General features: G+C 37.5%; 1 protein-coding gene across 3 annotated transcripts in view; it reads left to right on the forward strand.

Annotated features, from left to right (window-relative positions):
- MFSD14B (major facilitator superfamily domain containing 14B) overlaps positions 1–15,023 on the forward strand; it is an 88,714-nt gene that overhangs the window by 61,221 nt on the left and 12,470 nt on the right. For all 3 annotated transcript variants that reach the window (XM_033123548.1, XM_033123550.1, XM_033123549.1), the window contains 2 exons: positions 941–1,068; positions 3,177–3,291. In XM_033123548.1, coding sequence (XP_032979439.1) covers positions 941–1,068; positions 3,177–3,291 — 243 coding nt within the window. The remainder of the gene's footprint in view (positions 1–940; positions 1,069–3,176; positions 3,292–15,023) is intronic.

Below are 15,023 nucleotides of genomic sequence, written 5' to 3' on the forward strand. Positions count from 1 at the left end.
GTCTGTGGTTTCAGACAACCACTAGGGTCTTGGAACGTATCCCCGATGGACGAGGGAGGGATTACTGTAAAGGGACCCGTGTGCATGTTAAATGTCCACGTAAAGAAGTCTATTTGGCTGTAGGCACAGAGCTCAGAAGAGAGAGATTGGAAAGCTGTTGGTAATAAAGGTGGTGGTGGTTGTGTGTGCAGACAGAGCATGTAAAGTGAGGACTGTGGCACCCACAGGGTCTGAGGGTCAGGTGTGTGGCCACCTCAGAGGGCCCTGAGGTCAAACAGGAAACTGATATGAGCATGGCCAGCCAACAGGCTGACTGGCAGATAGTGGGGAAGTATTAAATGTGAGTTTCTTACTGACATTGCCTATGTGTGGTGTTCTGACCCTTGGCCTCAGTTCTATTGTCAAGTTGCATTATCTCCTTCCTAAGTTCACCAGGCAGATAGAACTTTAACTTTTCTTATGGACATTTGGTGTATGTATATTTCCCCTGTCTATCCCTATTAGCTTACAGGTGCTTTGAGAGTAAAAGGTGTGTATTCATTTGGGTATCTTCATTGCATCAGTTAATTCAGAGCTTTGCATATAATAGATATGCTATACATATTTATTAAAATGAATTAAGTTTCTGGCTTCTTCCCATATGCTTGGTGTATGTCCATTTTAAGGGCCAACTGTGCATATATGTATTTCATATCACCTCTGTTTTCCAGTTTCTCCCAGAAAACAAGCTCTTACGCCTTTTTTCCCTTTGTTAACAGTGTGTTTAGAAATTTTGTTAGAATTTTTTTGAATGACAGTTTATATTTAACGTTTCAAATTACTCTGTGTTGGAGCCAGTACAACGAACTGGAGCATTTAGAAATTCATTTAGAAAATGAGAATTACAAGTATTGGGGGATCACATGATAAATCTGACCTTTGCTTCCTTTTTCTTCTCCAGGGCCTGCTCTCTTTTCTGAGTGCCCCGCTCATAGGCGCTCTGTCTGATGTGTGGGGGCGGAAGCCCTTTCTCCTTTGCACCGTCTTCTTTACCTGCTTCCCAATACCACTGATGAGAATCAGCCCGTGGTAAGTAGCTCAGCTTCTCATCATGACTGTCTGCCTGGGGTCACAGAAAGATAATCCATCTGTAGAGCACTGAACCGCTTCAAAGCAGTTGTATGTGTGTTTTCATTTGATCCCTTTGGTAATACTGAAAGCCAGATTGGGCAATTGCCATCGTGCCCATTTTATAAATGGGGAAATTAAGAGATTATAAAATTAAGTCTAAGATAAGTTACTGAGGTGAAGAAATAGAAATAAAAGGTGTTGTTGCCATGAAGTCAGTTATAGCATTGGTCAGTTACTCACTGCTGTCGCTCAATTGACTTTGCAAATATATTGTTTTTGTCAGCCCATTGGTCTAGGGCACTGATATGAACACAGTTTTTATCAATAGGCAGGAGTACTTTTATGTGTACTCGAGTAAGGCCAATAGCCTGTTCTAAATCATGTGAATTTTAATTTGATCTCAGTTTTGCATGATGAATAGAAAGAGACTATTTAGCATGTAACCAAGTCTATTTAGTTACTAAAGATGGGTTGGAATTTGTACCTGAGCTGTAGCTTAGTTGTTTTGCAAGAGTCCAGAGGATGTAGTTTGGCCAAAATTCTTGTTGCTGATCTTAGCAATGTGAAGAACACACCTTAGAATGGAAGGGTTGTTTTCAGTGCAATTAAAACATGGGGGGGGGGGCGGGATTCATGTGAAAATATTCTCATTTGATTATCTGATCAGAATTTTATGTCCACATTTATCACATTTGTTAGGTACCCATAATGGATCATTTATTTTCTCTCAGATGATGAATTTTTATAAAGTACTTTTTGGTATTGAGTTTTTCTGTCCAAGAACAGGTCATGCTTTTTCAATGAATTAGGCTTTTTTTATGTCCTCTGAATACCTTAAAATTATTCTCTTTAGATTGTTAAATGATTTTATGTCTTCCCTTCCAGTTTTCATGCTGCTGCTTTTGCTACTTGTATTGGCTAATGAATAATGTTAAATAAAAGTGATGATTGTGGACTTTTCTTCATAAAGGAAATGTAATGTTTTATCAGTAAGTGTTAAACTAGCTTTTAGGTTGAAAAAAATACTCATTCCTATTATATCTAGAGATTTCTTTTTTAAAATCAGGATTGGATGTCAAATTTTATTAGATGCCTTTTGTATCAATGGAGATCATTTGATTTTTCTCCTTAGATCTGTTACTATAATGAATTACATTAATAGGTTTTCTCATATTGAAACATCGTTAAGTCCTGGGATAAAACCTACTTTTCTGTGACGTTCTGTTTGCTAGTATTTTAACTAGATTTTTAAAAAATCATCTCTGCATATGATAGAAATTTTTGGTCTTAATTACATTAATATTTTTTGTTACACTGTCTGCTTTTGTGTGGCTCTTGTAAAGCCATTTGCTATATATGTGTTTTTCATAACTAAAGCTAGGAAAAATGTAGAAAGTTTTTATCCCTCAAACTTGTTTTTGCTTTCTTTAAAACTATTACTAATCCCCTTGCTCTCTCATTTATTTATTTATTTATTTTTTTTGCCCCTGCCCACCCTCCCCGGTTTTTAAGCCGTTGTTTCTCAGTCTAGTTGTAGGGCACAGCTCCCTGGCCCATGCTGGTATTATGAGCCTTATGCTCCACCCGGCTGCCAGTCACTCACGATGGCTGCCAGCCACTCACGCCAGCCCACTGGTCAGCCCAGGGCAGCTCACACCAAGCTCTGGCTATTCACGGCAGCCCAGCTCCAGGGAGAGCTATTGCTCACAGTCTTAGCTGTAGAGGGCACTGCTCACTGGCCCATGTGGGAATCGAACTGGCAGCCTTCGGGATGAGGAGCACAGAGCTCCAACTTCCTGAGCCACTGGGCTGTCCCATCTCTCTCATTTTTTAAATTGCATGTACTGACACCCTTTGAGCAATGACAAAATTAGTATGTTTCTACTTCTTGCTCTCCATCTTGATTATAATTTTAAAAATTGTTCTTTATGTCCTTAAATGTACTTATACATGCAGATTTTTCAGTTTATTTTTTGGTTTATAATCTACATGATATCTTTGGCTCTGGTTGTATTAATGTATGTACACTACCTCTCTTGTGGGTAATTAAAATAATCTTTTTATAGGTGGTATTTTGCAATGATTTCTGTTTCTGGAGTCTTCTCAGTCACGTTCTCTGTGATATTTGCATATGTTGCTGATGTCACTCAGGAGCAAGAGCGAAGTACTGCTTATGGATGGGTAAGATAATAGATTTTGTTTTTTAACCAGAGAAATAATTAACATTCTATTAAAAATTCACTGAAAACTGAGATTTAAAATAAGTAGTAAATATTGACTTAGATGAAAGAAAAGCTGAAGCAAGTGAAATAAAAATGACTTACAAAAAGTTAAAAATAGTAAGATAGAAATTTCTAGTAATTTATTCTCTGGTTTTAGGGTTGGAAATTGGCAGGAATGTCTGAGTTGTTACTTTTTAAAGTTTTTAAAAAGTTGATTTGATTTATTTCTGTTAGTTGATCTCTTAACAAACCCTAAACAGTAAACATGTGCTAAGATTAGAAGACTCTGTGCACCTAATTCAAATTGCAGAGGTGTTAGAAGGTCAGCTAACCAAGGTTAGAAGGTCATGTTAATTCATTGTTGTTATATTGCTGGTTGTGTGTCTCAGTCACTTATTTGGGACATGGTACTGCAAAAAAAGGACTACACTCATTCAGCAAGCAGTTGTTGAATGCATTCAAAAAGTTATAGGAGACCTCTTTTTTTGGATAACTGAGTGTTAGACACTCATTTCTAATTTTCCTAGGCATGGTAATGGCATTGTGGTCATGTAGGAGAAGATAGGCTGAAGGTTTTCTAGGTCAGATCTTGAGAGCTACTCAACTGGTTCAGGGGGGAAAGACGGCATGTGTTCATTGCGTGAACCTGTTGGTGTTGTTGGAGAGGAAAAATTTCCCCTTCTCATCTTCTAGGTTCTTTGCCTGGCCTAATAATTAAATTGACATAGGGCAGATTAACAAGAGAAGAACAAATTTCATTTTATACATACAGGAGCCCCACAGAGATATAAGAAAGTCAAAGGTAGTCAGACTCATGAGGCTTATGTGCCATCCTGAGCTAAGGAGAAAGGGGGTAGGGTTCTGGGGCTTCAGAGGGATCGAAGACAATTCACAGAAAGTTTAAAAGAGCAAATGTTTGGTAAACAAATATTCGCTCTGCTGTGCAGATGAGTTTTTCTGATATAAAAAGTTGTCTTTGGTAATACTGTGTTTCCCAGAAAATAAGACCTACCCCGAAAATAAGCCCCAGTTAAGATCGTCAGCCAGACATATGCGTTTAGTACATTATGACGATGTTCCAGAAGAAGATGACATGACTGTATTTGAATAAATGTAGGTTGTTGTACATGAAAAAATGAGACATCCTCTGAAAATACACCCTAATGTGTCTTGGGAGCAAAAATTAATATAAGACCCAGTCTTATTTTCGGGGAAACACCATAGCTCTTTGTGGCATAGGCTCTCTATCTAAAAAATTTTTAGGCTGTTAAAGGAGAAGTATAAAGCTTTTCCTGAGTCTTCTGGGTTTCAATTGCCTTCAGCTTAAAGCAATCCACATGCAGAAGTGGCACAGTTTTGGGTGTTATATGCTGCCTCCCCCGTTGTACATTGTGCTCTTCACTCCACATTCCTGTTTTTGAAAATGTTTACAGTAAGAACGTAGAAGAAAAATGTTTGCAGTAGGAGGTTGAATAGATCAGAGGGGGATTGAATGCCAGAAACCCAGATTACTTCTCTTCTTTCCCAAGTCTTACGTTTTCTTTTAAATCCCAGTTCTTGAAAGATAGTAAGTAGTCATTCCTTGTTGACTGATTGAATGAATAATTGCATAAATCAATGATGGACATATATATGTCATTACTGCTGTCCCACAAAACACAACAGCAATTTTTACTTTGTTGACTTGAGACATCAGTAGTTTAAAAATTTCCTCCTCGACCTCACTTCCCCTCTAGCTACTACTACCTGCTCTCTCCTCTCTCCCTTCTTTCCTCCTCCCCTGAATGTCTCTCATGCCATGTACTAAAACGGACATCTCCAGAGTGCTGTGGAAGAGGACAAAGGGAGAAGCTAATAGGAAAGCCTCAAAGGAAGCCAGGTGTTCAAGATGGGCTCCTCAGGGTTAGTCAACAGAGAGTTGAGAGGTGCCAAAAGCCTCGATTATCACACTTGTGCAGCTTTACATTGCAGGAAATACCCATTGGGATACTCATTTCTCTCCAATTTTACTAGATTTTTGTTACTTGCTTTTAGCAGAAAAATCATTCACAAATGCTGTTGTGCTGAGCAGTAGGGCTTTAAAGAAAGACTTGAGAGAGTGAGTTCTGGAACCAGTGACCATGACGTAGCACCCCTAACTAGCTCAGTTCTTTATCTGTTAATTGCAGTTATGATAATGCCTGCTTATCAGGGTGTTGAGAGAAGTCAGTGAGAGAAGCTCCTGGCACAGGTATCAGGCTATCTGGACTTGGTCATGGGACTTAGGGTCTTGGCTTGTGTTTTTGGATGAGATTACCATTTAAATTGGTGAATTTGGGGTGAAGCAGATTGCAGACTGTGATCCATAACGTGGAATGTTCTCATTCAATCAGTTGAAAGTCTGAATAGAACAAAAAGTAGGAAGGAAGTTGATATGTGTTAAACACTACTATATTCCATGAACTAACTTTGCCAGGTGTTTTACTTGTCTAATTTATCCCTAACATCCCAATAATGTAGATATTTTTATCCTCATTTTATGGAGAAAGAAGTTGAGATTTGGAAAAGTTATGTAATTAGTCAAAGGTTCCAGGACTAAGAGTATACCCAGTTGTGTCTGACTCCAAAGTCTAGGGTGAAATACCATAAAAGGAAAATAGCCCCAAGAATCTTTACATTTACTCCTTTACATTTCAGATGTTAAGATGAGAAAACTGAAAACAGAGAAAAATAAAAAGCTTGCAGGCTACTATCTTAGAAATATAGGAGGATTTATTGCCAATTAATACAAGATATCAACCAAGTCCAGCTGAGGTTCTAAGGAGCAATTTGAAATTTGTTAATACGTAAAATGTGGGGGCGGCCGGTTGGCTCAGTAGGTTAGAGCGCAGTGCTCATAACACCAAGGTAATCGGTTCGATTCCCACATGGGTCAATGTGAGCTCCGCCCTCCACAACTAGATCAAAAACAGCGACTTGACTTGGAGCTGATGGGTTCTGGAAAAACACACTGTTCCCCAGTATTCCCTAATTAAAAAAAAAAATGTGTACCTTACCCTACAGAAACTCCTCCAGTAAACCCAAGACCACAGCAATGACTACCTTAACTAATGAATGCTCATTGAGATTGTTGTGGTGAAATCATCCTTTAGATTTCTTTATCAGAGTCATATTGAGTGTTAAGTGAAAGAGTGTTAAGCATTTTGCATACAATTTAATGGGGTCATAGATCTCAGGAGCTCATTTATTCATCCAACAAATACTTACCGAGCATCAAGTCTTTGAGAGTAATATTCGTATATATGATCAAAGAGAACAATTAGGAAACCACTGCTGCTCTCTTCCCCCATGTAAGATTTGAAATTTGGTAACTAACCTTTTTACTTTTATTTCCCTATTCCACATGATTAAATTGGTTCCCAGAATATTCACTATCATATAGTTCAATATTAAGCAGAGATTTCCCCATTGAATTTCTATTTTTCTCACTATTGCTATATATGTATGTGTGTGTGTGTGTGTGTACATACATACATACATTCATACAGAAAAATGTGTGCACATTTTAAGAAAGGAAAAACTGTATTAAAGTTTTAATACTCAATATATACCAATAACAAAAGATGATACAAGTCACATTTGACTTCTGCGATTACAAGAGGTGCTCAAAGTGGTTACCGTCAGCGTCCAGACACTTCTGATTATGGCAAACGACTGCTTGAGCAACGTTGACCAAAGTGTTTATATATGTGCTATAATATATATTTATTTATTTTTGAAGAAATATATATATGTGTTTGAAGAAAATAAACTGATCTCCCAGGTGCCTCAATGCACGTCTACTTAGGGAATGGTGGGAGGAAGATTAGGATAAGTGTGCAGTAGTAGAGGGAGAGATGACAGGAGGGAATCCTGAGCCCTGAAGAACCTGAGTTCAGCTGTGTTAGGAGTAGGGTGGGCCTGCCCCTCTGTCTGAGAGCACCCGCCCTGCTGTGCCAGCTAAGTCGGTTATGTGGCTTTGGGCACTTCAGATACATAGACTTGCAAATAATAATGCTCGTCTCTTCTCTGTTTTGCAAGACTTAAAAGAAAAAATCTCATCAAGATTTCAGCCTTTGCTAATTTCCAGTTTTCTCCATGGCAATATATAAATATTTAAATTATGGAAATACCAGCAAATAACCAGAGCACTTCCTCAGAGCAGTGTTGCAATGTGCATCACGTGGGTAGGAAAGCTGAATTTAACAGTTTACAGTGGTTTGGAGGGCAGCATTAAATAATGAGCATTCATCTCATCATCAGTATTTCTTTCTGCTCCTTGGCATCTAAAGTAGCTACTGTATCCCCTCAGATTGCAGGGGTGGGGGGCTTCTAAAAGGCAGTCATTTTCTAGTCAGTATTCATATATCAAATGTATTCTTACATATTTAATCATTGTTATATAGATAATAATTTAATTCCATTGCTCTTAATGACCAAATCTTAAGTTACTGAGCAGTCTTTATTGTATAATATGTCTAGTTGGCTAGAAGACAGTTATGATAGCAGAATTAGAAATGCCTTTTTGGCAAATAATGAAATAAATGATTGAGTTTTCCTGTGTACTCTGATCTTTAGATTCTTTACGCTTGGTATGCTGTGGAATTTTAAAAAGCAGTTTCAGCTGAAATTTAGCAGCTGTAAGTTTGACTACATTTTAGTGGGAAAGATTAATTTGAGAGATTGGAAAATGGCTTCTAGTTCTTGTTCACCTTTTTTAACTTAAGATAGTTATTTAACTTTTTTATTGCTGTTTATTTGTGCATTGTGTAATAGAGTATCTTCTCGATTTACATACAAAAATGCAGAAAGGATTAAGATAATGGGAAACTTAGGAATAAATGAATGACCCATTTTGTGCAGATGTTTTGTGCACCTGCGGACACTTCAGTAATGTTCCCTTAGCTGTTTGCATGTCATTGCAATTTATAATAGAGTTACGTGAGTGCCTGGATCTTTTGAATAATGTAGAAAGACCTGAAAGATAGGAGCTCTGTATTCTTATTCATGTGCTACATGGTAGATAGTTAATAAATACTGAACCATGAAATTTCTGTTCCCAAAATTGGAATTTTCTACACCTTTCTTTTCCCCAATAATGATTTTATTTCACTTTTGGCTTTTATACAATTTTTAGTATAATTGCAGTTTCAGTTGAGGGGTAAGGAAGAATGTGATTGCTAACCAGGAGTGTATTTTAATCAGATAATGATTTCTGTGGTTTCTATTAAAATCCATTAGAAGTTTAGGTAACCACCTTATAAATATACTTTTGACACTCAGTTTGGTTATAATTTGCAAGCTGCCATTTAAGCTTCTGAGCATTCAGATGGCATTCCAAAATAAAGGGAGCATTCTACATACTTACAGGAAAGCAGTATGAAGAGGCTCCACATCAATTCAAGTTGCAAGTGTAATCAGTTGACTCTGTGGTCTCTGGTATTAGCTGGAGGTTGGGGGTGACAGCGTGACAGAAATCCACAGCCCAGGGATCTCTCTGTTTAAAAAGCTTTGACTTCTCTCTTAAAAAATCTGTGTGTGTGTGTGTGTGTGTGTGTGTGTGTGTGTGTGTTATTGTTGTAAAAAAAATAAAGAAGAAGAATGCAAGGGATTTTCCTCCCTTTCGGTGCTAATGAGATGATCGCCAAATAATAAAATTGGGAAACAGTGCATATTTTAAAAATAATTTTTTATTTCTTCAATTACAGTTGACGTACAGTGTTACTTTAGTTTCAGGTGTACAGCATACTGGTAAGACGTTTATATAACTTACACAGTGATCACTCCGATAAATCTCATGCCCATCTGACACCATACATAGTTATTTTTAAAAAAGTTATTACAATGTTACTGACTGTTTCCCTGTGCTGTACTTTATATGGCATGACTGTTTTTATAACTGGCAATTTGCACATCGTAATCCCTTCCCCTTTTTCACCAATCTCCCCAACCCCACACCTATCTAACAACCATCAAAATTTTCTCTGTATCTATGAGTTTGTTTCTGTTTCATTCATTTATTTGTTTTCCAGATTCCACATATAAGTGAAATCATATGGTATTTGTCTTTCTCCGACTCATTTCACTTAGCATAATACCCTCTAGGTCCATCTATGTTGTTGCAAATGGTAAGATTTCATTCTTTTTTATGACCAAGTAATATTCAATTTTATATCTGAACCACATCTTCTTTATCCTTTTGTCTATCAGTGGACACTTAGGTTGATTCAATTTCTTGGCTATTGTAAATAATGGTGCAGTGCACATAGGGTTGTATATGTCTTTTCGAATTAGTGTTTTGGGTTTCTGTGGATAAATACCCAAAAGTAGAATTGCTGGGTCGTATGGTAGCTCTGTTTTTTTATTTTTTGAGGGCCTTTCTACTGTTTTCCATAGTGACTGCACCAATTTACAGTCCCATCAACAGTGCATGAGGGTTCCCTTTTCTCCACATCCTTGCCAACCTTGGTTGTTTGCTGATTTATTGATGACATCCATTCTGAGGTGATATCACACTATGGTTTTAATTTGCATTTCCCTGATGATTAGTGATGTTGAGCATCTTTTTATGTGTCTATTGGCCATCTGTATGTCCTCTTTGGAGATACAGAGGTTTGTTAAGTCCTTTGTCCATTTTTTAATCAGATTTTTTTTTTTTTGGTGTTAAGTTATATGAGTTCCTTATATATTTTGGATACTGATCCCTTATTACATGTATTATTGGTGAATATCTTCTCCCATTCAGTAGGTTGTTTCTTTCCTTCACTATACAAAAACTCTTTAGTTTGATGTAGTCCCATTTGTTTACTTTTTATTTTGTTTTCCTTGCCTGAGGAGACATATCCAAAAAATATTACTAAGAAGTATGTCAAAGAGTTTGCTGCCTGTTTACTTCTAGGAATTTTATGGTTTTGAGTCTTATATTTGGGTCTTTACTTCCATTTTGAGTTTATTCTTGTATATGGTGTAAGAGAGTGATCCAGTTTCATTCTTTTGCATGTGTCTGTACAGTTTTCCCTGTACCATTTATTGAAGAGATTGTCTACTCACATTGTATATTCTACTCCTTTGTCATAGATTAATTGACCACATAGGTGTGAGTTTATTTCAGTGTTCTCTATTGTGTTCTGTTCATCTATGTGTCTGTTTTTATGCCACTATCTTATTGTTTTGATTACTATCACCTTATAGTATTGTTGGAAATCAGGTTTTGTGATACCTCCAACTTTATTCTTTCTCAAGACTGCTTTAGCTATTCAGAGTCTCTTGTGGTTCCATATAAATTTTAGGGTGATTTGTTCAACTTATGTAACAAATGCCACTGGTATTTGATAGGGATTACATTGAATCTGTAGATTGCTTTGGGTAGTGTAGACATTTTAACTGTTAATTCTTCCTGTCCATGAGCAGGGTATATGCTTCTATTTATTTGTAACTTCTTCAGTTTCTTTCTTCAGTGTCTTATAATTTTCCAAGTAGAGAGGTCTTTTACCTACGTGGTTAAATTTATCAGTTCTAATACTTTTTTTGATGGAGTCTTTAGGGTTCTCCATATATAGTATCATGTCATCTGCAAATAATGACAGCTTTACTTCTTCCTTTCCAATTTGAATGTCTTTTATTTCTTTGTTTGTTTGATTGTAGTGGCTAGGACTTCCAATACTGTGTTGAATAAAAGTGGCAAAAGTGGATATTCTTATCTTATTCCTGATCTTAAGGAAAGCGCTTTCAGCTTTTCATTGTTGTGTATGATGTTAGCTGTGGGTTTGTCATATATGGCCTTTATTATGTTGAGGTATGTTCCCCTAATTCCCGCTTTGGAGAGATTATTTTTTTATCATAAATGGATGCTGCATTTTATCAAATGCTTTTTCTGCATCTAAGGATATGATCATATGATTTTTATCTTTCATAATATTTTGATTATATGGTGTATGACGTTAATTTATATTGTGTGGATATTGAACCAACCTTGCATCCCAGGAATAAATCGTGGTGTATGATCTTTTAAATGTATTGCTGAACTCAGTTTGCTAATATTTTCTTGAGGATTTTTGCATCTATATTTATTGGGCATATTGGCCTGTATTTCAATCTTTCTCTCTATCTCTCTTTCTCTTTCTCTCACTCTCAATATCTTTGTTGGTTTTGGAATCAGGGTAATTCTGCCCTTGTAAAGTGAGCTTTGGAAACGTCCCTCCTCTTGAATTTTTTGGACTAGTCTGAGAAGGATAGGTGTTAATTCATCTGTGAATGTTTGTTAAAATTTACTGTGAAGCCATCTGATTCAGGACTGTTGTTTCTTGGGCGTTTTTTGATTACTGATTCGATTTTGTTAGTAGCTATCGGTCTGTTCAGATTTTGTTTTTTCGTATCTTGGATGTATTATTCTAGGATGTCATCCATTTCTTCTAGGTTGTCCAGTTTGTTAGCATATAATTGTTAGTTGTATTTTCTTGTAATCCTTTGTATTTCTGTGGTGTCATTTGTCACTTCTCCTCTTTCATTTCTGATTTTATTTATTTGTGTCCTCTCTTTTTCTTGATGAGTCTGGTTAAAGGTTTGTCAATTTTATCTTTTTAAAAAAATAGCTCTTGGTTTCATTGATCTTTTGTACTTTTTTAAGACTATTTCATTTATTTCCATTCTACTCTTTATTATTTCCTTCCTTCCTTCTCACTTTGGGCTTTGTTTGTTGTTCTTTTTCTAGTTCCTTTGGGAAGATAGTGTTACATTTTTCATTTCTTGAGGTATGCATGTATTGCTATGAATTTCCCTCTTAGGACTGCTTTGGCTGTGTCCATAGATTGTGGGTCATTGTGTTTTCATTATCATTTTTTTCAAGGTATCTTTTGATTTCTTTCTTAATCTCATTGTTAACCCATTCATTGTTTATTTAACCTATATGTGTTTGTGTGCTTTTCAATTTTCTTCTTGTAATTCATCTAGTTTCAAACCACTGTGGTCAGAGAAAATGCTTGATATGATTTCAGTCATCTTTAATTTGTCAAGACTTGCTTTGTGGCCTAACATGTGGTCTATCCTGGAGAGTGTTCCATGTGCCCTTGAAAAGAATGTATATTCTGCAGCTTTGCAATGAAATGTTCTACAAATATCAATTAAATCCATCTGATATAATGTGTTATTTAAGGCCGCTGTTTCATTGTTGATTTTCTGTCTGAATGATCTATATATTGATGTCAATGGGTTGTTACAGTCCCCTACAATGACTATATTACTATTGATCTCTGTCTCTTTATGTTCATCAATATTTGCTTTATATATTTAGGTTGGGTGTGTAAATGTTTACAAGGGTTATGTCCTCTTGTTGGGTTGATCTCTTTATCACTATGAAATGTTCCTCTTTGTCTCCTGTTACCACCATTGTTTGAAAGTCTATTTTATCTGATACAAGTATTGCTACCCTAGCTTTTTTTTCATTTCCATTTGCATGAAATATCTTTTCCATCCCTTTACTTTCAGTCTGTGTTTCAATCTGTAATGGACCTCTTGTAGACAGCACATGTATGAGTCTTGTTTTATCAATTCAGCCAACCTATATCTTTTAATCGGAGCATTTAATCCATTTACAGTTGAAGTGATTATTAATAGGTATGTTATTATTTCCATTTTATTATTCACATTTATGTTCTTTTGCCTTCATCCTCTTAAAGAAGTCTTTTTAACATATCTTCTAGTACTGGTTTGGTAGTGATGAACTCCTTTAGCTTTTTCTTGACTGGGAAGCTCTTTATCTCTCCTTCAATTCTAAATGATAGCCTTGCTGGGTGGAGTAGTCTTGGTTGTAGGTCATTAGTTTTTTTCACTTTGAATTTTTAGTACCAATCCATTCAGGTCTGCAAAGTTTCTGTTGAGAAATCTGCTGACAGGTTATGGGAGCTCCCTTGTAGGTAAATAAGTGTTTTTCTTTTTCTCGTTTATGATGCAAATGTTGTTATGCTTGATGTTGTCCCAAAGCTCCCTTAAACTATCATTATTTTTCCTTTTATTTTTTTTGTTCTGTTCTGATTAGGTGTTTTCCACTACCCTTGTGTTCCAAATTACTTATTGTAGCCTATGCATCATCTAATCTGTTGATATCCTCTAATGTATTCTTCATTTATGACTGGTTATTTTTATGTTTTTATTATCCCATTTTTATATTTTCTAGCTTTTTGTTAAAATTCACACTGAGTTCATCTATTATTCCTCTAAGTTCACTGAGCATCCGCTCAACTGGTGTTTTGAACTTTGCATCTGGTGGATTGCTGTCTCCATTTTGTTTAGTTTTTTTCCTAGAGTTTTGTCCTGTTTTTTTCATTTGGGACATGCTTTTTCATCTCCTCATTTAGGCTCACTCCCTATGTTTGTTTCCATGTACTGGTAGTCTGCTATGTCTCCTGGTTTTGGTACAGTGGCCTTGTCTAATAGGTGTCTTGTGGGACCTAGTGGCACAGTCTCCCTGGTCAGCTGAGCTGGGTGCTCCACGTGTGTCTCTTGTGTGGGTTGTGTGTGCCCTCCTGTTGTAGTTGAGCCTTGATTGCTGTTGGCACATCAGTGGGAGGGATTGACCCTCAGGATGATTGGCTGTGAGGAAAGGCCGTGACTACAGCCAATGAGCTGAGTGAATCATTTGTGGAGGTGGTTGGGTGGTGCTCTGGTTTGGTCTGAAGCTGGCCACCACTGAATGTGTTGGTTATGGGGCATCTTGGGAAGGGCACTGGTACAGGCCGAGGTCAGGTCTGCCTCTGTCTGGGACCACCTGGAAGGAGCTACAAAATGATTTGCAGAAGGTTGCTGCCTGTGATGAGGTTGGAGGCACCTGGGAGAGTCAAAGCTGTGAACCAAGGCCGGCTGTCACTAGTGTCACACTTAGCAAGAGGTACAGGACACGCCAAGGCCAGATGTTGCCTGTTTGATATTTTTGAACCTTTGAGAGATTTTAGGAAAGTCTACAGCAGGAGCCTATGCAGTTCCTTTGTTTGGAAAAGCCAGCCACTGGAAGTCACTTGGGCAGAACCCTTGTTTGGGTGGGGTGAGTTATCAGAGAATCATCAGGGTGGGGCGAATGGCATTAGCCAGGTTGCTGGAGACCCAGACTTCACTCTGCCTGTGCCTGCAAGTTGGGTGGGGGGAGGGCTCAACAAAGGAACAGTGGAGTCTGTGAGCACTTCTGTCAGGAGTAAATTGCCCATCCAGCCCTTGCCCTAAAGCCAGATGATTCATTAACTCCCATTACATTCTTTTCACTTTTGTAGCTGCTGCCCCAGCGCTAGAGCTCAGAGGGAGTCTGTCAGTGAGTAAGTCTGTTTGCCAGACTTTTAAGAGGAACGCTGTGACTCTAGCAGCCCTCTGTCTCACTAAGCTGCAATTCTGTCTGGTTTCCACAGCTAGAAGTTATGGCGACTTCTTTCCCCGGCACTGGAATCCTGGGCTAAGGAGCCTGGTGTGGAGCTGAGACCCCTCGATTCTCAGGGGGGATGTCCACAGCTGAAATATCCCTCTTGATTTTTAATTGCCACACATGGGTGTGGGACAAGCCCATTTTTTGTCTCCACCCCTCCTACCAGTCTTGTCATGGTTTCTTCTTTATATCCTTAGTTATAGGACTTCTGTTCAGCTAGTCTTTAGGTGGTTCTGTAATTTAATTGTAATTTTTATGTGGTCCTGGGA

This window comes from Rhinolophus ferrumequinum, chromosome 12, assembly GCF_004115265.2.
Source record: "Rhinolophus ferrumequinum isolate MPI-CBG mRhiFer1 chromosome 12, mRhiFer1_v1.p, whole genome shotgun sequence".
NCBI lineage: Eukaryota > Metazoa > Chordata > Mammalia > Chiroptera > Rhinolophidae > Rhinolophus > Rhinolophus ferrumequinum.